At 41.9% G+C, this 23,310-nt stretch overlaps 2 protein-coding genes across 11 annotated transcripts in view; both read right to left on the bottom strand.

The window, feature by feature from the left end:
- Positions 1-5,144: 5,144 nt before the first annotated feature.
- Positions 5,145-17,143, bottom strand: LOC110986140 (uncharacterized). 5 transcript variants are annotated; one of them, XM_087134807.1, is made up of 6 exons: positions 17,052-17,143; positions 16,739-16,807; positions 16,449-16,482; positions 10,605-10,740; positions 9,598-9,831; positions 5,145-8,743 (listed from the first exon to the last, which is right to left on the bottom strand). In XM_087134807.1, the coding sequence occupies exons 1-6, from the start codon at positions 17,103-17,105 to the stop codon at positions 7,354-7,356; spliced, it is 1,917 nt and encodes a 638-aa protein (XP_086990933.1). In that variant the 5' UTR covers positions 17,106-17,143; the 3' UTR covers positions 5,145-7,353. The 5 variants fall into 5 exon arrangements, with proteins under 5 accessions (XP_086990933.1, XP_086990935.1, XP_022103487.2 ...); XM_087134809.1 differs by lacking the exon at positions 16,449-16,482 and having other exon boundaries at positions 17,052-17,075; XM_022247795.2 differs by lacking the exons at positions 16,449-16,482; positions 16,739-16,807 and having other exon boundaries at positions 17,052-17,142.
- A 626-nt stretch (positions 17,144-17,769) lies between these two features.
- The window catches only part of LOC110986020 (activin receptor type-1-like), a 54,142-nt gene continuing 48,601 nt past the window's right edge, over positions 17,770-23,310 (bottom strand). For all 6 annotated transcript variants that reach the window (XM_022247597.2, XM_022247606.2, XM_022247622.2 and 3 more), the window contains exons 6-8: positions 22,653-23,273; positions 22,008-22,138; positions 17,770-20,630 (exon numbers count right to left, since the gene is read on the bottom strand). In XM_022247597.2, the coding sequence (XP_022103289.1) occupies positions 20,466-20,630; positions 22,008-22,138; positions 22,653-23,273 (917 nt within the window). In that variant the 3' untranslated portion in view covers positions 17,770-20,465. The remainder of the gene's footprint in view (positions 20,631-22,007; positions 22,139-22,652; positions 23,274-23,310) is intronic.

The raw sequence follows: 23,310 nt of genomic DNA, 5'->3' as shown, positions 1-23,310 counted from the left end.
CAATTTATTCGCTATGAGTAGAATATTTTGATTGGAAGATTGAAGAGAAATGGTAAGCCTGCTGGTTAACTGCATGTGTGGTCTTTCAAGAGAGAGAATTATCAAGAAGTTGCCCTTTGAAATTCTTAAGAACTGCAGTGGTTTTTACATGCAGCTTAAGACTTTTTTCCCCACACAGACCACTGAAATTTTTTTTATATGATCCGTAAAATACTGAAAAGAATAAGACTTGTTTTGTACGAACTTGGAAAAATGTTGCATGATTGTTCCATTTTAACTTTGTTACCATTTGGGGGTTTTATGCTTTTAGGGATTTTTTTTTGGGGGGGCTGATTTTAGCAAAAACTGTTTGGTAACTTGTGTATAAGACAGAGCGTCGTAAAATGCACAAAGAAACAGGTTGAGAATATTGAATCTTTTGTGATTGATAAGTAAACATAGCAACGACTTGTAGCATTTCATTTTTCTTCCTTTTTTTCCCACGCTTGGTGAGAATGGATTTCAAACAGAGCAGTATTCACATTCATGAGTTACGTTTTCAATGGTTTGCCCTAAGGCAATGGAAATGGACAATTGATACCAAGTGCCCTTATGTGATAACGTGGGTTAGCGGTAGACAATACAACCTACCAGACTGTGACTGTAATGCACACTGCCATGTATGACATTTACTTTCTGATAGGAAGGTTCATTTCCACTATCAAACTTACATATGTACACTGAGAAATATTGTAATAGACTGAGAAATGTTGGGACTCTGCACATTTTGAAGTTTGTGTCTTAAACCTAGTTGTATAATTGGAGAACCTATTCACGGGTAATTGCAGTCGAATCTCGTTAATAAGAGCATTGTTAATACAACTTCAATAGCAGGGAAAATTTGAGGTCCCAATTCGATCCTTGTTGTTGTTTTCATTCCTGATAATACAAAGTCCCTGTTATAAAAAAGTCCGAAGGACCTCTTATTAATGAGGTTCAACTGTAGTTAAGAGCTGGTCTTTATATGAATATGGATAAGAATTAGAGAGTCAAAAGTCCAAGTAAAAATTCCGAACAGGTGGAAAGTACTTTATATGCATGATAACTATATAGCTCAAAGTGCCAACCGAGGGCTTCCAAATGTTATATATATTCCCGTCAGAAAAAAAGAACTGCCTTTTTTTTGAAAATCTTTTGATTGGATGAACACATTTTAATGGGGAAGATTAATCATGTACGTATTGTGTTACTGCCACAGCATGAGATAGATTGCTGGTAACTTTTTACTTGTATAACCCTTTAGGTCTTTGATTTTGCCAATGGCTGTGGCACTCTCTCTCTCTCTGGCTGCAAGTTTCAAAGTCTAAGAAGGCAACAGCTCCAGGGCCCAATTTTATGGAGCTTCTTAACAGTTAGTAGAAAGTCGTGCTAATTTTGGCAGAAAAATGTGCTTACCTTAAGCACTGATTCGAGGCGGTGCTTGGCGTGGTTGAGGGAACAGTTGCACCCGCTTTAAGATTTCTATTGTTATGTCACTAAGTTTAAGCAACATTTTTTCCTCCAAGGTTAGCATGCCTTTGGCTGTGCTTACTGCTTACAGTCTCCATGAAATACATGAAGCCTCTCTAAGCGTGAAATCACATGCTAAGCAGCCCCGTGAAATTGGGTCCCGTTCCGACTACTGATATCGGGCTTCATAACACAAATAGAGCTTGGGATTAAGTCATAACAGTCCTACAACCATGTAATCAAAGAGCCACGGCCTAAGGCCAAAATCAGCTCAAGAATTCCATCTTCAAAGCATTGTTTTAAAGTTGTAGTATGGGAGTTGCAATAATGCAAGAGTATCTGAGACTTTAATTCAAGTTTCAATCCTCCGTAGCAACACTTGTTCAGCCAGAACTTGCCTTTAAACTGCAAAAGTCATGTCTGCAAACTATCTTTCCAAAAACCTACCGTGCCGGTAATTTGCGGAACTGTAACCAGATGTCTTCTCTATATTTCATTCTTTTTCACCTTGGTCTACATGTAAAGACAAAATTGGACATCGCAAATCTATCAGAGAACTGTATGCAAGATAGTAGTTTGATCTTCACTATGTCCTATTGCTCCTAAGCAGAGTGGTTATTTCACACAGAATTTGGGAGCAGTTTGATACCAAAGTTAAAGATTCATACTCAACGGTTATGTTGTGTGTTTGTGAGAAGCAAAACTCTAGTTGTCACCATACCTTACCAGAGAGTGAATTCCACCATTTGTAGTGGATGCTTCTCTGAATCCTCTCCAGTTTGGTGGATTTCATTTTAACTCATGTATATGAGGAGAATTACATCTTAACTGCATTTTACAATCATGGCCATGAGCATTATTAATGTTCATGCTAAATAATGCCAAACACTATGCATGTATAATGTGATTACACATGAAAACTAAGACCAGTCCTTTATGGTCAGCCATTTCGATGAAGTACAATTTCACAGCTTTATAGTTATAGGTCAAAATACAATGAAACCACAACTTGATTTCTAAATGATTTCAGATTTCACATATATGTTGAATTTGTTTTTTTACTACAGTAAAGTATGTTTTGAAGTTTCTTCCTAAATAGTAATGATATACTTGCATGAAGTACTAGCAGATTAACCATTGTATAATTTCAAAGCATGTTCCAACAAAATGCCATATTTAATCTCATATTTATAATAAAATTTCATTTTATTTAACAAAGTCTTCAAAAGAGCTTTATGTAGTAGAGTGAATAAAATGCCGTAAGTGTTGCGCCAATGCTGCTTTAGTGTTTTTCTGATTTTTTCTCAGCCATCTCGGAAAGTCAGGGTTTTTAGTTGTTTTGTTTAGTTGGGAGGGGGACGGGTGTAATGCTTGGTCTTGATATCAGGCACAGGGCGTTAACAGAGCCTTCCATGACACAGGTCTATGGCTGTTACTGCAGGGCTGGCAACAGCAAGAATGCATCTTGAACCAAATTCTGTTGAAGGGCAGAAAAACTCTTTTATACAGGGAAGGGGAATCTGGGGGGGGGGGTAAAAATCTTGGAAAATTGTTATGCAACCTTTTATAACCTTTCTGAGGGGAGGCTATGTTATGGTACATTGAACACACTTTGGGAAGGAAGAGAAAGGAAATAGGCTAGAAAAATCGCCCTTCTATTTTTCAAATTTCCCCCTTTCTAGGGCGGGGCATGACACCTGTTAACCCCTTCCCAGATCCACCCTTGGCCAACCTTTGACTAAGAGTTGAGCATGGTCTATACCTGTACAGATACAGGTGCATATGCCATATTCACAGATATGACATTGCTGCTGTGAGAACTATATCAATCAATTACTTGTTCTTCACCAGCAATGACCCAACAGACTCTGCTAAATGTTTTTAGTGCTCAGATGGGCCTGGAAAGGTTGAGAAAACGTACATGATTTAATTATCTGGGGAGATTTGATACTTCCTGGATGAGAAATCCCTTAAGGGTGTGAGAAAACCTGAAATGCACGAGTTTCACACGCAATTATGATGATGGTGTGAAATTAGAAATCACTATCACAGTCAAAGAAGGCTGAATTGCCCTTAGCACTGGCACATGTGCGGGTAGATGAATGAGGAGATGACATATGAATCAGTAACAACTGATTTCAGAAGGTATGCTGCAGGCACTAGACCAAGAGCAAGATGGTACTTGACCCTAACCCTCCTCAATCCTTCACCTGTTGGAGGACTGAGGAGTGTTAGGGTTAATAGTTCATAACAGACCTTAGACAAGCATGAAAATGAGGTCATGTTCTGCCACTGGTTTAACCAGTCAAGTTGGCCACTTTGAGAGATTCGTCCATGATACCACGTGCAACTCCGAAAAAGACACCATACCCGTCAATCATTACCGGTCAATTTAGGCCATTTATTGAAAAACTTAATCCATTCATATTTTGACAAAGCACACCTTACTGGTAAATCCATTACCATCTGGAGGGCTGAAATGGGCTAGGAGTTATATGCAAATGGCCCTCTTAGCGAGTTGGCCATCTTGAATCAAAAACAAGGTGAACCCTGTAACAGTTTTTCTAAAATCATCACGCGACAAATTATACAGAGTATAAGCCTTTGTGCACCAATGAGCAGTTCCAAAGTAAGGATAACAATTCACCTTACCTTTTTCAAATTGAGGCTACCGCCAACCGTGACTCCATGGGCTGCGTGATCGCGCAAGGCACGTTGGGAACTAACATGGCGCAGCAAGATCGTACCCATGGGAATGAGACTGGGCTATGGCATAATTACAGCAAAACTAGTCGGGCTCCTTCCCACTTCAGAGAATTTATAACAAAGTGGATTCAGAGAGCAGGATCCAAAATGGCTTCTTTCTGAATCAAGCCCATACTTGTCATCCAGCCAAGTCATGTAACTCTCTTAAGCACTTCATGCCGGAGCATTTTTCAATGTGGATGATGCTGGGCTGGCATGATTATCATTTTTTCCGTTTTCAAAATTCTTCAAAAATTCATCATTTCATTTAACGGACGTTTATAGCCGCACGAAGTAATCTTTAGGCCCTACTCTAAGTTGACAGGTAACCTTCATTTACACCCGAGTATTTCAGCCAAGCCTGCAGCCTTGTAAAAAGAGCCCAGATTGTGCGGTGTTATGTAACTTTCTTTTGTTCACGAACCTGGCTCAGTGCACTGCTGACCTCTTTTCAATGGGGGCCAGATTAGCGTGCAAGCGGTGCTGTGTGGTGGAACGCTTTTGTCCCCGGTGGTAATCCACTCGCTCTCAATGCCCCAAACCCTGATATACGGTTTCAAAACAAGGCTGAATTATCACCACTTTTGAGAGTGAAAAATGTTGATAATACCCAGCAGCCTGTTCTTTTGTTCGGAGTACAGTCTTTTGTAACAGGGCCTTGTTTCCTTTGTCCCACTTTGGAGACCCCAGCGACGCATATAAAGCATACGTCTCCGATTCCGGAGTCCCCAGGAGGAAGTGGTTAAACAACAGGAAATATTTACAATCAATCTACATGTATGTATACCATTTTCTTTCATGGGCCATTGTGTCAAATGTAATAAGAAAACATGAGGCAAAGGTTTCAGCTGGTCTTAATACAGCTGTCTAGAAGGGGAAACAAATCAGACCTTCATTTCCAACCTCATACATGTAGTTGATATCTAGTTCGTATTTTCCTAAAGTTAATCATCTGACCATCATTAATTAAATGTGCATGTGGCACAATCCCTGGATATTAAAAACCATCTGTATTCATGAAAGAAAAAAACAAAACTATGCGGATCCACAGAAGAACAATACAGAGATCTCGTTGATTAGTGCTGAGTCTTCCCATGATGCATTGCTTACAAGCCAGTATCCATTTTTCCTGGCAACTCATCTGCTGTACATGAAAATCACTTGAGTCAACTCTAATCACTATTAATCTAATCAAATCTAGAAAGTTATTGGAAAACTTCTCTGGGATTTGATATAAGCGTGAACAAAACTGGCTTGAGCATCTGTTGGATCCAGGAGGTTAATGAGATTGTGTATTTAAATGCCACATTTCAAACAGTTGACCCAAAAAACAAAAACAGGACGCTCAAAGACATGAGTTGTGCCTCGATCAACGAGCCATTTTTGGAAATATAAAGACGACAGACTACAGTGGCAACTGCCAGGAAATGACCAAGTACATGTATAGATCTTTAAAAATTCTTACAATTTGTTTGTAATGTATCAGTTTTGAAAAGTAAAGCATTCGCGCAGAAAAGTTCTTAGAATTTAACATAAGCATTTTGGAAACACCATCTTAAAATAACATGGCAAAAGGTAATGTTAAAACCCTTCATGCAAAATAAAGCCTCCACAAATTATAAAGAAAGACATATAAAATATCGATACCACTTTTTTTAAACAGGCAAGACGGTGGCCTTTGCTTCAGAAAATTGAGCCTAAAATTGCAAATGCAGCATACACTCTGGCAAGATTGAGTTAAATGTATTCAGCGCACAGCACAGCATAAAAATGTACAGAAACCGGGGGGACATACATGTATTCTTGCTGAACATGGATGAGCCGGCTCAGGGAGTCCTTTGGGATTTCACTGGCTGTTGGGTGCCATGAACATGCATCCGTCCCTGCAATGTAATCTACTAAGCTTTAACAAGTATAAGCCTCCAGACATGATATATACATATCATGGAAACCGTAACTGGGGCGAGATTGGGTTTCAAGAAAACACACTAACATCTAGCGGAGGGGATGTAACCATGACAAGATTTGGTGACGTTCAACAACCATCATGATAAGTTCTGTCACGAGTTGCTACTATTATGTGAATCTTGCACAATTAGTTTCCCAAATTGCTCAAAAGTTGAAAAACATAACTGATTAAATCTCTAAAATTCTACAATTGTGGGTTAAACATCCTGAAGTCTGAAAAATCCAAGGAAATCACACCTCTTACGCTAGTTTGCTGGCATGATAAAATCCAACTTGACCGTCAGTGAGGTCAGTACACATGTCATTCATGACCTCTGTAATATGACTAATTTCCAATTTCTGATCTAAATAACGAGGTCAAAGATCCACCAACAGTTTCTAAACATACTGCACATCAACAACAGTGAAAATTGGAAAGGAAAGTACAGGAATCATGACTTAAACATTAACTACTTTATTTTTCAAGAATATTTCAGATGATCTTTTGGAAAAGCAAACCTGGGAATTGAATTTTATAAGGACGAGCAAAAAGCAACCAATTGTATGCACACATTCATGCTACAATTTCCAGTAACCTCCTCACACTACCAGTACTTTCAATTTGATGCACAGCGTCATTGATCAAAAATATGCAAAATGTTGAAATGTTTACATTGATCCAAATGACAGTTCTCAATACGGCTCCTACCCTCATGTTAAGATGTACTAGAGACTCTACTCAGGTAGAAAAAACAATACTGGATAGGTACATGCTGCTTCCATGATGTGGGAAAAAAGAAGTCATAAACCACTGACTGAGCATGCTGGTAGGCCACACAATACATCTACATGTCTACTGTGGGGGTGGGGAAATGAGAAAAGTGGGAGGCAGATGTGTCAGCAAAGACGACAAAGAAGTGCTGAAGCATGCAACTGGAAATACGAGAAAAAAGGACATCTAAAATGTGTTTCTCAGTCTGAAATGGCAAGCAGTGCATGGGAAGTTAAAAAAAACCAAGTAAACTAATGATTTGAGGGAATTTCTATTCCTGGCTTGTCTGCATCACATGCCCTAAAAAATGCTGGTACCGGCACAAAGCAATAAATGCTAGATGGACATGCAGTTACAACGAGCGGGGATTAGAGTGAGGAGTGGGCTGAGGAACTGCCATCTCACTGGGCCAGCATATTCACTACCACCTCTGCAATCTCCCGCTCCGTGGGGAGTCCAGGTACCTGACGCTGCAGGCTCTGGAGACCGCCGTTGCTGGCAAATTTGATTGGCTCCAAGCTGTGGTTGGCTGGGGCTGGGTCCTGCAAACTGCCCAGCATGAAAGTTGGTTGGTGCTGGGGCTGGAAGGAGGGGGACAACGTGTGCAGCACTGGGGAGCACGTCTTTTGCGTAGCGCTGACGCCGTTGCTGGTAGTGATACTGACAGCAGATGGTAGGCTGGTGACCGGATGATGTTTCTTACAATGCGATTTAAGTGTGTGGCTTTGTGTGAAGCCTTTGCCACACTTCTTACACACGTGAGGCTTTTCGCCTGTGTGGACAGTCTGGTGCCGGGTCAGGTCCGACTTGTTCGTGAATGCCTTACTGCAGTGTGGGCAGGGGTACGGCCTCTCCCCCGTGTGGACTCGTTCGTGGTACTCCAGCCCCGTGTTCCACTTGTAGGTCTTAGGGCAGAACTTGCACTTGAAGGGCTTGTAGCCCGTGTGGATGCGCATGTGGCTCTTGAGCGTGTTGTACGACTGCACCTCAACGCCACACGTCATGCAGCGTATTGGACCGCCCTCGAGCTCCGGATGCTTGGCGATCAAGTGACGCTTCAGCCGGCAAGCGTAGGGGAAGCTGGTACTGCAGTGCGGGCATTGATGTACAGACACCTCGTTCCGATGCTCCCACATGTGTGGAATGAGGCTCCGCCTCCATTTGAAGGTAGCTCCGCAGATTTCACATAAATACTCCTGTTTCTCTCTCGGTGCTGACTTTGTATCTCTGGGTAGTCGCTGTCGTGGGTACGCTGGCGTACGACGCGTTCGACTGTTTTGTCTCTTCTTTCTCTGACTCTTTACAGTCTGAAGGATCTCCTTCACCAGAATGTCATTGATGCGACTGCCTGACTTGTCTCCAGCCTCCTCCTCCGCACACTTTTTCTTCCTTTTGATTTTGGACCTAAATTTCTCTTTGCGTAATCTTGGCTGTCCCTCTTTTGTCCCATCGGACGCTTTGTCCTCGAGACTACAACTGCACAGACTCACCTGCACGCCAACCGAAATGCCTTGTGTTCTAGTCTGACAGTTAGCACCCACCCCATTTTCACAACTGTGGATTCCTCCATCAGTGGATGATGAACCCCCGAGGTTAACGCTACAGAGTTGGACGGTCTGACAACCTCCATCTAAGGAGCATGAGGTCTGAACTGTTGTGGTACCACTTAGAGAGTTTACACAAGTGATACTCGATGTACCACTAACCAAGACGGGCATCGTTGATTGGACAGACAAACAAGGACAGTTGTCACTGTTACGCCTAGCCATCATTCTCTGCTGCGACTGCAGCCTACAAAGTCATGAACAGAAACGAACACAGTTTAGTTCCGGAGAGAATGAATCCCCAAATTCCAATGTAATAAGGTATTTGCCGTGCTCCAGAAGAGTCAAGAGTGACTTTGTTGTCTATTTATAAGGGCCAAAAAATAGTTTTTTTACGTGCCATGGCTTACCGGTGTGAATCATGAGGTCTGTGAGTGATTACAGTATCAAACCAGCATCTTCGTTAACCCATCATGAATGAACTTGAGCCAAGGCATGCGACGGAAACGCTGTACATGTACTTCCAACTATTTGTAATGCAGGTGTTTTTATTTACAACGCCAAGGGTACGGTATGCCCCCAGTAAATACATGTACCCTCAGGAAGCGAGATTTCACGATGCACAGCCTCAGTCCAATAAGGGACAATGTGAAACACTATCTCCAAATCTTCACCCCCTCCCAAAAAAAAGGAAATACACTAAAGAAACTTAAAGTCAGCATATTACTGAAGCACGTGAATATGATTGCTTTCAAACGTCAAACCAGGTGAAATTAGGGTCGGACATTCAACAGTTTCAGACCATTTGTAACATATGTATTTCTTCTTTTCTGTATACCAGTAGCAGATCTGATAGGACAAGGTAAAAAGTCGCCGGGGAGAAATCCAGTTTTATTGATGTTACTCCGGTTTTGGTGTTGACGGTGTGTGTTCTTATGTGACTTTCGGGTCTGTCTGTTCGAAAGCTGGTTATGACAGGGTGAGCTTGTTCACGCTAGTTCACAATGTCTGACCACTTTTGGGGGGGGCCTAATGTCCCACTCGTCACTGTCTCGGTCTTCTAAAGCCACAATACCTCTGTTTCCAGGAGTTTTATCTCACCTTTTCACTCTTTCCGACACCACAAGGTGATGTAGGAAGTCGCTGGTGGTCTCAAATCCGCCCTCAATCTGCAGTGCTCTCAGCTCATTGGTCAAGCCCGGGTGAAGGGTCAGAGTGTCCGAGGTCGGCTGCCTGTCTGCTGTTGGCTGTTGGTACTCAGGCAGTTGCGGGTAACCAGTGTAAACCAGTTGTGAACTGTGGTTGCCTGACACGGGGATGTTGCTTGTTTGCAAACTGTGGGCAGTCAGGTCAAACATTGAACTCAATGGCGGTACATGTACAATTTTAAAAATAAAAGGGGCACGTACATGCGATTGTCTGAACTCGCACATTTTAATGGGATTTTCACCACTTGCCAGGCATGTAACTTGGACTTTGACAAAAAACAAGGAACTACCAATCTTGACAAGACATTGCACAGTGTTCTTAATTTTCAGTGGCATGAGTGTGAAGTGAAAAACAAGGAAATCAGCTGACCCAAGGAAACATTGCATGCCTGTACTGCAAACGACAGAGCATCAATCAACTGTGTCCAAAGAAACATCTGGTTTCCTGTACATGTACAGTATGTATTCTAACACATTCTTTCTACCGTTTGTCACCAGACTACTAAATGGTCAATCTCTAAGTTGATTATGGAATCAAATCATTAGGCTTTAATCGCGAGTGTAAAATGCCGAAGAAAATTTTGGAGAATTGTTTTTAGCTAGAGTGAGGGAAGTTGGGCTGAGTTTAATTTGGAAAAATCTGCTATGGTCGAAAGTTTTCTCTTATCCTGCCACCACCTTAGACCTTATGCATACACATGTATGTACATGTACATGCAAGTCCTATGGGCCAACAAAGAAAAAATTTAGGTTTTTGAAAGAAACTGTTTGTAAACTTCAAAAGTTAGTGTTTCTTCATCCAATGTACACTTTTTGGTAGCTTTCAAGTCAAGGAAGAGACAAGGTGGCAAGACAAGGAACCCTTGCACAAAATTCTGCGGACAATTCTATGCGACCTACTTGTTGACTTTTTCTGCCTCTAAGAGATGCTGCAAAACTGTTTCGTTGGGAAGCGCCTCTGTGGACACCGGGTAGGCGGGGAGTACCAAGTGTGACTGATTGCTACCCTGATGTGTTGCCATGGTAACAGGCAAATCTGTTGGTTTACGAGAGACAGTAGAAAACATATCAATACACACAATAATACATGTACCAGTGTGATCTCCCTCTTTGAAACAATAATTCCCAAGGATTCTTTTGTGTTGAAAATAAAACAGATTTATGACGCTTGTGTTTATTTTCCAACTTTTTCAAACTTCTTACTGCTTGTATTTAAGTCCAAAACTAACCTTTGAGGTCAAAGCTGTCTTTGCTCCTTATTATGGCCATTAATACTGTTCTTTAACCCTAACCATTTAGGCCCTTTTTGCTAGGAGCCCTCCTATATCCTCCAGAATCCTCCAATTTGGGGGGTGAGAAACTTGGATTCTCCCTCAATCCTCTGAAATTTCTTGAAAATGTTACTTGGAGGTGTGCCTACTGCCTCGATCCTTCAAAATCCTCCAGCAATTCCTGTCATTTTGTTGAGGCATGGCAAATGGCATTCTTGAGCAGCGCAGATGATTCAAAAGAAATATCAGGCTGAATTTATGCATGACTGAGCAAGAACAACACAAGGTCTAACCCACGACCTTCACTCATGGCATCCTAAGCAATCAGCCATGCACGTTTGCCATTCACCCTCCATCCTCCAAAACCAACTGAAGGATTTTGGAGGATTGAGGAGGATTAAGGTTAATGATTTTGTGGGAGAAACAGAGACAGAAAATGTGAAATTCTTTCCTGGAATCATAGAGGTCCATGCCCGGATACAAGACTCCCTCTACACAAGCCTACAAAAACGAGACCGGTCTAAAAAATTCTGAGTGTTTTCTAAGTAAATGCTATAATTTGTCTTTCAATGACATGCCATCATCACATTTTGATGGCTGAAACATGTACTGTATGTCACCCTGGGGATGGCTTAGTGAAGATAATTTCATCATCTTGGCTTAGTACGAGAAAGCACACACTGGCCTTGAAAACAATGGGGCAACTGAAGAACAAAACATCTTCCCAAATTTGCAAACATCCTCACGTCATCAAAATTCATGCATATTAATATTTGCACGCCTACGTTTCCCATCGCGTACCTTTTTGTTTGCAATGCGCACTGGCGCAGTTTGAACCTTCGAAGATTTGAATGTCATTTGTCCTTCACTGGCAGCCAAGATGTGGAAAATCAAGGCATTTCCTGTGAGCATTTGGATTAGCTTATGAACTTATTAGCTTATTTTTCAAATCCTGGCAACGTTCAATTACTCAGTGATATCAATGACCCAAACAATTCGCTCTTTGCACGCTGCCGCCATAGGCATGCAGAACCTGGATCTGGCAGCTTTACACAATAAATAAAGCCGGTTCAGTGATTCCTGTGTATGTTGCTTTATATGTAATTTTGCTGCATTAGGTCTTACATGTACATGAATACCATGTGATTGGACAAAGCAAGTCTGACGCAATTGTACAAGCTGTCAGTTCGAGGCTCTGCGTGCCCCTGGAAGCCGCATGCAAACAGCCAACAGCAAAAATCCCCAACGGCCTTCACGAATGTACCGGTACATCATTTGCAAGCCAAACAGTTGCTTTTTTTCTTTACAACAGAGGCGTGAAAATGTGGAGCATCAAAAGGGACCTTGTGCTTTGAAATTTTTTTACACATACAAAAAATAATTAAAAAACACTATTTATAAGATGCTTAATATTTCAGGGGAATATTTATAAACTATAATTTTCCAAGTATATTTCTGGTATTTCTGGAGTATTTGAGTTGCTACCCCCGGTATGTTAGTGCAATTTGTTCAAATCTTACATGCAAGTCCAAGTGCAGGTATTGCATAGCAAGGTGCAACCCAAAGGCCCTAGGCCTACATGTACATTACGTTATGGTTGGTAGTTCACGGAATAAGAAAGGCCATCAACGCATTGCCGCGTTCATGCTGAAATTGTTTTGTGTGTATGCAGATCTATGTGAAATTTTTTCTGTGGATGTTTCTGTTTTGTTGAATATAAAAACTAATAGTTTTCATTTATTTTACAAAACCAAAAATGTAATTTGTACAAATGAAACCAGTAAAGAAAAGACACAGGTCACTGGCTGTTGTTGGCTGACACAAGTATATATCATGTTTTAATCGGCAGAACATGTGAAACAAGTCCTCTGCAACCAAGGGCTGAAGGGTACAGGTGCTATTCTCCCACCACGATGACCAAAGCATACTGGGAAGTTCTTGATGAGCAAAAATTCATCTGAGGAACAGCTCATACATTCGGAATTCCCAAAGCAACACTTAGGGATCGTGTCAGAGGGGGAATCGGAGCTGCAGCAATGAAGTCTGGGAGAGATCCTCTCTTCTCGCTCAATGAGGAAGCTCAATTGGCCGACCACGTCAAGAGAATGGCTAGCTACGGACACGGCTACAGCCATTCAGAGGTGGTTGACATTTAAATAAAAGATGCCAAGAAGAGCCATTCACAGAGTTGTGGTTGTATAACTTCTTGAAGAGACGGCCTGAATTAAAAGTGACAAAGCAAAGAGGTCCTGAGCTCCTTGGAGCAATGGCGACATCAGAAGAGGTGGTAGTAACAAACTACAAAGAGCTGGATAATATCCGTACCAAGTACTGGTACAACCTACGTGTACCTGTAAAGATGTCACCAGAAAGAGTATACCGGGACAACATTGATGAAAAGGGCCTGAAGTTCAATCACACTCCTCCCTCAATCGTCATAGCAACATCATCAACACCTGCAGTTACATCTGGCAAACAATCCATCATTACTATCATAGGTTGTGGCAATGTCCTAGGGCAGCAGATATCTGTACCCCCATACTTTGTATTTCCCGGAAAAAGGATGAGACAGGAGCTCCTTATTAGCAGCTACCCCGGCGCTGATGGAACAGTGAATGAAACCGGATAGCCTAACTCGGATATCTTCATGACATACTTAACAACTCATTTTCAGAAGTACTCTGTGCGTGGTCATGAAGATGAGCCAGTACTAGTGTTTTACGATGGCCACAACTCTCACATTTCACTGACAGTGATTGCCTAGGCAAAGAAGAATAACATCATACTTTTCATTCTACTGGCAGTCCGGCACATACCAGCCACATACTTCAGCCCCTGGATGTTCACTGCTTTGGACACTTTCAGAGGGTGTACAATTCAGAATGCCACAGGCACATGTGGGCCAACTCCTGTATCGGAATTGACAAATTTGCGATATGCGGATTGGCATGCAAGGCTTATGAGAAGGCACTCTCACCGGGAAACCTGCAAAGTTCCTTCAGGAAGGCAGGAATTTACCTGTTGAATCCAACGGTCATCACTAAATCGGCATTTGTTCATGCAAAGATTCTTTGCAAACCTCAACGTACTGCGATTGAATAGCAAGTGTCAACAATGACTCATCAAGATCAGCAGCAAATGCCCTACAAGGTGGTCAGAATTATGATTCATCAACAGAACAGTGTGAGCAGCTTCAACAGAAATGCACTAATGGAGTAGAAGACGTGGATACGTTTTTCAAGGGGAAAGTATGACGACTGTCTGATTGTCGAGAAAGGTGGTGACAATGAGCTGTCTACCTGAAGAATCAGATCAAGTCAGCGAAGATAAAATCGGAGAAATACTGTGTTTGTTATCGGTACCATCCAATTGAGCTAGCACAGTCTGACTGCATTTACAAATGCATTTCACATCTTGTCAGTGGAGGAATAACTGACCCGTCGACTGATGGAATAGGTTGGGGCGGACATCTGGGACTTTCACATAATGGGGGTAGCGAACACCACGCCAGTGAAAACAACTGTGACCATGGTGACTCATGCAAACCAGCCAGTCAGAGGATCGAGCTATTCAATCTTTTCTTTGATCAGTATGTACACGCGTGCACACGTCGCACTTGTTTTCACCAGCACAGTGTGGTTGGTACCCACCATTTTGCGAATGTCCCGGAAGTGTGTCTCGAGCCAAAACCTGTACGGTGTTTGTCATATCTTTGAAGCTAACTGAACAGACTCAAAATATCCATAACTTTTAGAATTTTGACCGGTCCTCCAAGAACTTGACAAGGCGTGTTACGGTTAGGCAGTCCAAATATTAAAAAGGCACTGCAAAACTTGCAGTGTTAATATGATGCTTATTCATCTTGGAGACCTGTACGTTTTCGGGTTGGTACAAAGACTACACATAGGTGGATAGAGGTGTTGTCAAAAACTTCAATCTATTCCTTTCAAGGGGTCATGCTATTTAGCATCAAAAAGCATCAACAAGGTATTCACGCATATTTATGCAAAGATTTTTCATTTACAATGTTAATTAGGCTCCTACATGTACATATCAAATTCACTGTGTCGTATCTATCTGAAATAATATTTGAGTGTTGAAATTTGAGTGACAAAGTCAGGCCTGTTTATGCAATCTGACTGGCTGTCATCTTGTTTTCACGTGGATGGCAGAGGAAAGAAAGATGGAGGCCCTCATACATCGCAAAAATTTTTCAATTTCCTGTGAGAATCTGGAAACAAATTCTGTGTTTCTCTTACACAGTGGCAAGGCTTAGAGTCTCTAAATTATGATAAAATGACTTTAAAATCTGTAGACGGTGTTTTCAAGCTGTTGACGCTTTGTTGACGCTACTTGTGTGTTTATTTTTATATAACAGGTTTTGCCCTTACCCAACGTATATATTGATAAACACTGTATGCTCAGTGCTTGTCCGAGAGCTTGCGAAAGAAAAAGGACACTCTACTGTGTGCCTTGAATATACAACAGGTGACCTCATAATCTCCTCAATTTTTTTTTAAATTCATATCACTGCAGAAAGTTCAAAATAACTCGATTAAAAACTCGTACATCGTTCGTAGTACGTGTAGGCCTACACCCATGTCATACCGTAACACTGTACTGTAGGCCTATGTACATAGGCTCATAATTAAGATCCTTTGTCCTATAAAGAGTATTCGTTGGGCCCTGTTTACGGGCGAAATGCGTAACATAATACGTGCGAGAAAATTTAAACGGCAGTCTAGTAACATACATGTACATCGTGGACCAGAACGCGCACTCCGATCCATTTGTAAATATCTCACAAAAGTCCCATTTTTGTCCAAGCCGTGATCCAAGCAAAACTGACTTCGTGGGTTGTTAAAAAAACTTTATCAAAGGTAAGACAAAGATCAACACAAAAAGCTGAAAGTTTGGTTTAATTAGGCACTTACAGTTCAACTACTTCGCACAGCTGATCGATCTTCGCGCAAGCTTCTGCACAACTCCCATGCACGAAACTCCAGCTGGCTATGCCATGTGGGTTTTGTTTATCCAAATTCAATCCCAGAATTCCTTGCGCACCCGAAACATCGAAATGGCTTATTGCTGATGATGAGTGATTTTACGCAATGTTAGAGAGGCACTGTGGGAAGGAAAAGGGGGCAGTATTTGCTCCTTTGTCCTGCCCATAGTGCCTTTCTACCATTGTGCAAAACGACTCACGCGCATCAGCAATAAGGCTTATTAATGGGGCAGCGCAGACATGCAGGATTCTCACAAAAAGACAGGTACTGCGCCAGTGAAACAGCGACCATGGCGATGTACACATATACCAGCCAGTCCGAGGATCGGTTACACAATCTTTTCTTCGATCAGTATGAGGGCACGCACTCATTGCAGTTATTTTCACCGGCACGGTGTGGTTGCTACCCATAATTTTGCGAAACTCCCAGATGTCCGCGCTGCCTCAAGGAGGCTCATTAATCCCAACCTCCATTATAGATCCAGAACTGAACCATACACTTCTGGAAGTAAACATTCATAATAGGCCATTTTAATCATTTTAAACTATACTGAAACATCCAAGACAGAGACGGGTATAAAAGGACGTTTGCTGAAAGACACTGTCTGTCCGTAAACCTGGTAGGCCTATAAATCTGGACATGCATATGACATGCTGGACATCTTATACTAAAAAAATTTACTAAACATGGGCTGTCAGTGCTAACTTAGACACTATTTCAAAAACATGGTAAAATATTCTTCCAGAATTCTACTCACATACAGACATTCGGCAACTAAATCACTCAAAAGCGGAGAAAACAGCGGGGAACAGCATCTCTCATGTCCCTAGAAACGAAAATTTTCCTCATGCATGTCATAGAAAATGTTTTTCACTTTCAGTTGATCGTGCCAATTGAGGGCGCTCATTAAAATAAACATGTAACTTGTTTTTACTCCCCTGCCCCTCTTTCGATGCGTTCTGCGCTATCGTAAACGGACGATAAACTCTCTTTTTATCTTTGTTGACTTTAACAATAGTAATTCCTGATAGTAAACAATAAATCTTACAACAAAAAAGATTGAAACTCACATAATTTGGGTGATATGTTCTGGGGTCGAGTGTGTGATCGGTATGTTTTCGCATCACAGTTTGGTGTAGGCCGACGGACTCAATCCATCCACCTGTCCACAGCACTACCATAATCATATCCACGACTGAAAATTAGTGAATCGAAACAGCGCCCTCTCGTTCACCGGCAGAATCACAACTAAATCCTTTCAAAGGGCGGGGCGTACTATATTCTGAACCACAAAGGGGCAGGGGCCTTGTAAAAGACTTTCACTAAACCCCAATTAGTGTCATCTTCAAATATATTTATTTTGGCAGTCGAACAAAATTTAGACACACTCCCAACATCCGCCCCCAAAATGGCAAGTATGTGAATGTAGGTCTGAATTAGATCTCAATCCGCTCCAAATGGAACAAAAGGGGGCGTGTTTTTTGGTACTTATAGGTGCGCAATGAGGCATAGAAGTACATGCGCGTTTGATGCAGAGCACACTGAGTACACGTAACTAATTTAATCCAGCATGTATGGTCTTTGCGTACACACAGAACGCATGCATGAACCCGCTTGTAACCACCTGTCTTTCTTTTACCAAGTGGGGGCGCACTTCAGCTGAGGGCGGATATACTTTCTTTCCAGTATGAAACTACAGCACAAGCCCGCACGTTCAGTTCACTTCCAAATATTACACTTAAAACGCAAACTTTAGTAAAAAAAAGAATCAATAAGAAACACCACAAGTAAAATTATGTACAAGGCAAATGTCTTTTAATATTCCTCAATAAAAACGACTACTTTCTGAGAAAACTGAACTCTGAAGCGTCTCCATCTCAACCAAAAAAACAAAAAACAACCCTGCATGGACATTTTATCGACCACCAATGGACCTCAGTACACCGTTCTTTCTTCATTTGGCCCAGACCTTTGGGGAAAAGGGTTCCTACTCAAACATTACGGAGGTATAATGCATTGCCCAATCCAAACAGCACATTTGATTGTAAGACTAAAGGTCTTTCAAAACCTCAGATTTCAAGTTCTCTTCTTAAATTTCCGCTGGATTTCCATTCAAAACATTTCCAAAGTGGTCAAACAATATAACAATGCCTGTCCTGATATTTTGACAACAGTTCAACTCCTTTAATAAAACAAACACTGCACTAAAAATATACACCTGTGGTAATACAGTGTAATAATACTTTTTATGGCACAATCTTAAAATGTACAAATATATGTCATACAACATAAAAATGTTCATGTTATATTACAAAGTGGTTCGATTGAAAATTACACACCTCATACAAACAATAGAGCAGAAAAGGAAGCATAATTTGATATTCCTAGGTGAATCTGAAAAAAAAAAGAGAGTCAATCTTGCCACTTTCATAGATAAGATAATTTCCAGAAAGGGACAATAAGAACATTTTATAAGATGTCAAATGTCATAAAATAGCTAAGCATGGTATTAAAAGAACAAGTCCCGTGTTAACCACGGACGTGTATAATACAATCTGGACTCGCACTGCCCTTAATCAGCTTATCGAGTCATTGAATCCACTCGCGGCCATTTTACCGAGCCGAATACAAAGCTTTCCTGGCAATGCCCACCTTTGTTCTTCCTGACGTCAATAGAAGGGAGCCAACCCACGCATTTGTATTCGGCTCGGTAAAATAGCCGCTGGTTGGCTTCTTTTTCATACAAAGGCGTTGCAAGTCAAGGTTTTTTATATACGTCCGTGGTGTTAACAGGTAAGACTATAAATTGATTGCTGAAATGCAAACGGGCAAAACATTTCACAGCAGATCAGAAATGCCCAATCCGAGAAACGACCAAATTTGAAATGTTAATTTTGACCCGGTGTTTCTTTCACACAACAAATTATTGAAAACAAAGGAATAAAAGGGCTCAAATAAAGAACTCCTCTTTGCTGTAAAATACCATTATTAACAGTTTCAGCCGTGTCTTCCTGTGATGCCGTAACAAGCGCTACGGTATGCTGCCAGTTCTTGAGTCCTAACTGGTTCAATCTGAGATACTTCTGAGTCTTGTTTTTTGGCAACTGTTGCTCATTTGTATTTCAAAGCATTGCTGCAGGCTTTGAACTTCTCGTAATATACATGTACATCTGTCTTATTATACCCTGTTGTTACAATTTGTACATCAGTTCATGTTAGATCATGAAACCAAAGCTATTCACAGAAAAACAGCAAAATTTACAAAACTGTACATGATAATGCTAAAAAAAAAAAGCTAAAATTACTCGGTTTTTATCAACCAACTCGAGGGATCACATGAGCATTAACTTCCTGTTCAGGTCTGCTTGACTGCATTCACGTATTAAATAACGCACACGTACCCTTAAGAGATATCCAAATTTCTCAGAGTAGCCGAGTGTCACATTACAAGAGTAATGATGTTGATTAACACTGGCACTTGGGACAGGCTTGCTTCACAGTATATGAAGGTGGTATCTTGTCGACTGTCACAAGTCTGTGACAGTGGGTGGGTCATGACAGAGGTGTGCCTTTGTCACTGTTCATACCAATATCTCGTGACTTATGACGTGACTGGCTTGTGATATATCACAAGTCTCCATACTTCCTTAGGTTTCTTCTTCTTCTTTGTATGACACATTGACTGGATCATGAGAAACCTTCACAGCGACCTTAACTGAGGTAACAGCTTCCAAATTAACTGATCCACGAAAAAAATTAAACCTCTGCACGAAGGTGAATATAACACTGTGGGCTGTACTGGAATCTACCTCTTTTGTTCTCGCACGGCGTTCACTTTAACAGAGATTGAGTCACTGGTCTGTCGACTGCCGAGACTGGGCCTGTATCACCTAGCACAGGTGCGCCATCCCATTGTGTTGCCGTATGAAGTCTGAATGGTATGATGATGAATTTCAAGTTGTTGCCCAGCCAACATCGGTGAGGAGTAACCATGAGGAGTAACCACTTGGGAGTGCCCTGCTCTGCCGAGTGGCTCAGTGATATGTGGCACGAGGCCGTAAGCCTGAAATGTATCGTTCGCCGACACTGGTCTACAGCCTTTGCTTGCCCGTCGATGCTGCAAATGCAGAAATCCAAATTCTCTAATGCTGATGACTCCAAAACTTCCGCAGGCGATTTCTAGCAGTCCACTCCCACTTTTATTTGTCAATGACTTTCTTTCATGAATAACATCTACTTCAGAGACATGACATCGCCGGTCGTTCCCATCTGATTGTTTGCTGTTGCTTACCCAAGTAAACTTTTCCAGAGCATGCACCTCATGTACAAATTGTTCTGAACGACCAGATGCCTGGAAAGTTTCGGATGTTACCATCGCTGAGTGAATCCCTGTCACTCCCTGATGGTGTCTGGCTATCTAAGGAATTCTTTCACAGTCAATGCTGATGCTTAGTGGCAGATAGTCTCGGCGAGTCCCACAGACTTCAGATGATAGCCTTCTCCCAGTTGTAGTCCAGTTTGGACCTCATGTTAGAGTTACATGACTCGGCTACTTTCATGAGCGTCTTTTTCACTCGCAGGGAGCTGTGCCTCGCTGAGGCCGTATGGTACCAACACTCCTTCATGAGTTTGGAGAGGGCGACTAACGTCTGCGTTGCAAGGGGAAAAGAGAGAGAGGGAAAAGAAAGTGTTAATCTTACCGCTCTATTCTTCCATTTCCACCAACTTTGTCAGCTGCCTGGAAAAATTTTCTTTACAATTAAAACAAATTTAGAAAAATGTCTACAACAGCAAGGCTTATCTTCCCCATACACTTTTTTGGGGTGGGGGGAAAACATTTTTACACTGATAGCCACAGTGGAATTTCAGTCAATGACAGCTTTTTCATGGTTGCTACTGGTATTTTGCCCCTAAAATATTGATGACATAACTGGAACATTTTTGTGTTTCATGAAAATGACTGTCAAATTTCTTCATTATTTCCATCTGCAAGTGGGGCGTAGAGTTTTCATGCAAGTAAACCAACTTCAGGCAGGATTACTGTTGCTTGAAAGTCAATCAAAGTGGGTTTGCCTGAAAGATCATGATGAAATACATCCTGAGGTGGGGTAGGCATCTATTTGTGTTTCATAAGTGATGTCATCCAACTGGGTGTGATATCAACCCACTAGAGAAATATTCACTTATTCAATCCAGACAATCCATACAGGAAGATGCAACAATATTTAGCAAGACGCCAAACTTGAATCATCACAATAAATCTTATTCCCACCAGAGGTCTCCTCCAACTCACTCCCCGGTCAGGGGGGGGTCTGTCTAATTTCAGATCCCGCAGCCTGAGGGTTCAGGAGAGGAACTTGGAGCTGCGAAGTACATGTACTGTCTCAATTGACTGAGCCTGAGCTTGTTTGCCGAGACTCTGGAGAAACCTTGCATGGGACGTTATGCACGCAAGGGGGGCCCCTTGGCCACTCTCCAAGGAAAAAATCTGTTGAACATGATTTACAGTAGCACGTCAACGTGCCTGCATTTTGTCACAGTCCGTAATTTGGGGATGTGGAATGAGGACTTGAGACCAGTTTTATGTGTTCAGGAAGTGTTCTTGATTTGAGTCAATTGCATCTCGCCCTACTGAGTTCATGGGGTCATTTCCGTGCTACTCCAACAGAAATCCATGTAACCATGGCCTGGGTTGCAAAATTTGACACTCATGAGAGTAATACTTACTGCAGGTTCAACTAAATCTAGGTATTTGCTGAAATTTTATGGACAAGAGTACTGTATACCATCCAATAAGACGTGACAAAAATTACGGCAAAGTACCCTCAGAATTGCGCAGCATTAGTCTAGGTACAATAGTCCTCTGATGTTTCTCCTTCAATATATCAGAACAGATTCCATGTTCTTAGAAAGAGGAGCACCTTTTTTCGTATGGTGATGACACTTCTGCTGATCTAACAGCGCCCTCAACTATCCCCGTGCAGAGCTCATTCTACTGACCGATCAAGAACCACAGAGTGGCTTACCTGGTCATTTGACCATCGGTTTGGTATCGTCGGCCGAAGCATATCGGTACACACGACTTTCTTCATGTCCTCGAACCCTGGATCACTGGGGACATACTCAAAGAAAGGGGGCCGGTAATCTTCCACCATACCTACACCAAAAAAGAGGATGGTATTTAAAAATTACAAGTCAATTACAAACTGTGTACCCTCATTCAGTGAAAGATTAACATCAAGTCTGTTGGTAGCACTCATGGTAATCTTTTAAAATAAACTTCCCTGACGGAGGTCAGAATATCACCTGCTGAAATGAATTTCAATACTGGTTTGATCTTTAGCCAAGGTCAGGGATGAAATTGAGGGAGAGAAGAAATCCACAACCCATCCAGCAAAAGGGTTGTAACAATAACAACAAGGTACATGTACTAACTTTTGGGGCTTCCAATACCAAACAAGGCAAAATTTTTCTTCGGGGGGGGCGGATTTGGTTTTGTTTTTAGTACCAAGTGCAAAAGTAGCTGAACTGTCTATATCATAAATAATGCAACGACGATACCTCTGACAATTTGGAATTTTCAGGTTGAAAATCCTGAAATCTAAAAAAGATTCTGAAATCACATCCCTGCGAGGTACTTTTCAGAAGGAAGAAATAGTTTGACTTCCTACCTCCAACTTGGCACCTCCTGGCAATTTCCCACAGCACCAGGCCAAAGGCGTAGACGTCGACCCTCTTGAAGGATTCAAATTCGGCAACGTTCATTGTCTCCTCCAGTAGCTCGGGCGCCATGTAACGTTTGGTACCCACCCGCGTGTTGACTCCCAGGTTGATCTGGTCTGTCTTGCGTGTGTGCAAGACCGCGAGTCCCAGATCAGCAATGCAGCACGTGTGGTTCTCCTTCACGAGAATGTTCTTGCTCTTGATGTCGCGGTGCGCGATAGCCAGTTTGCTGTTGTTGCAGCAGATCTCCGTGTGCAGGTGCACAAGGCCCGAGGCAGCCGACAAGGCCAACCGGATCGCCATCTTGGGGTCTAAAATGTTCCGGTTCAGGTAATCGTAGAGTGAGCCAAACTCGTGGTAGTGCGTGATGAGCCACAGCTGCGTGCAGGAGTTGCGCGAGGTCATGTCAGAGGCGATGAAGCCCAGGATATTGTCGTGACGCAGCATGACCGTGTTGTAGATCTCCGTCTCGCGAAACCACGACTTCTCATCTATGGAGTTGAAGATTTTCACCGCAACATTTTCACCTTGCCAATTGCCTCGCCACACTTCACCAAAGCGACCCTTACCTGGAAGAAAAAAAAAATTTATTTGATGAAAACGAGA

This window comes from Acanthaster planci, linkage group LG03 (genome assembly GCF_054643075.1).
Source record: "Acanthaster planci isolate LZ-2023a linkage group LG03, COTS_SCS, whole genome shotgun sequence".
NCBI classification, from domain to species: Eukaryota; Metazoa; Echinodermata; class Asteroidea; order Valvatida; family Acanthasteridae; genus Acanthaster; species Acanthaster planci.
The sequence above is the reverse complement of the archived record's forward strand: the minus strand, read 5'-3'. Positions and strand labels throughout refer to the sequence as shown.

Bases quoted from the DNA above. Each gene is read 5' to 3' on its own strand.
- LOC110986140 (XM_087134807.1), bottom strand. From the start codon at position 17,105: ATGCGAAAACATACCGATCACACACTCGACCCCAGAACATATCACCCA. The intron at 10,741-16,448 runs GTTGGGATTAAT...GTAAACCAACAG, and splicing joins GTTCTGGATCTATAATGGAG to ATTTGCCTGTTACCATGGCA. The intron at 9,832-10,604 runs GTAGGTCGCATA...GACTGCCCACAG, and splicing joins GAGGCAGAAAAAGTCAACAA to TTTGCAAACAAGCAACATCC.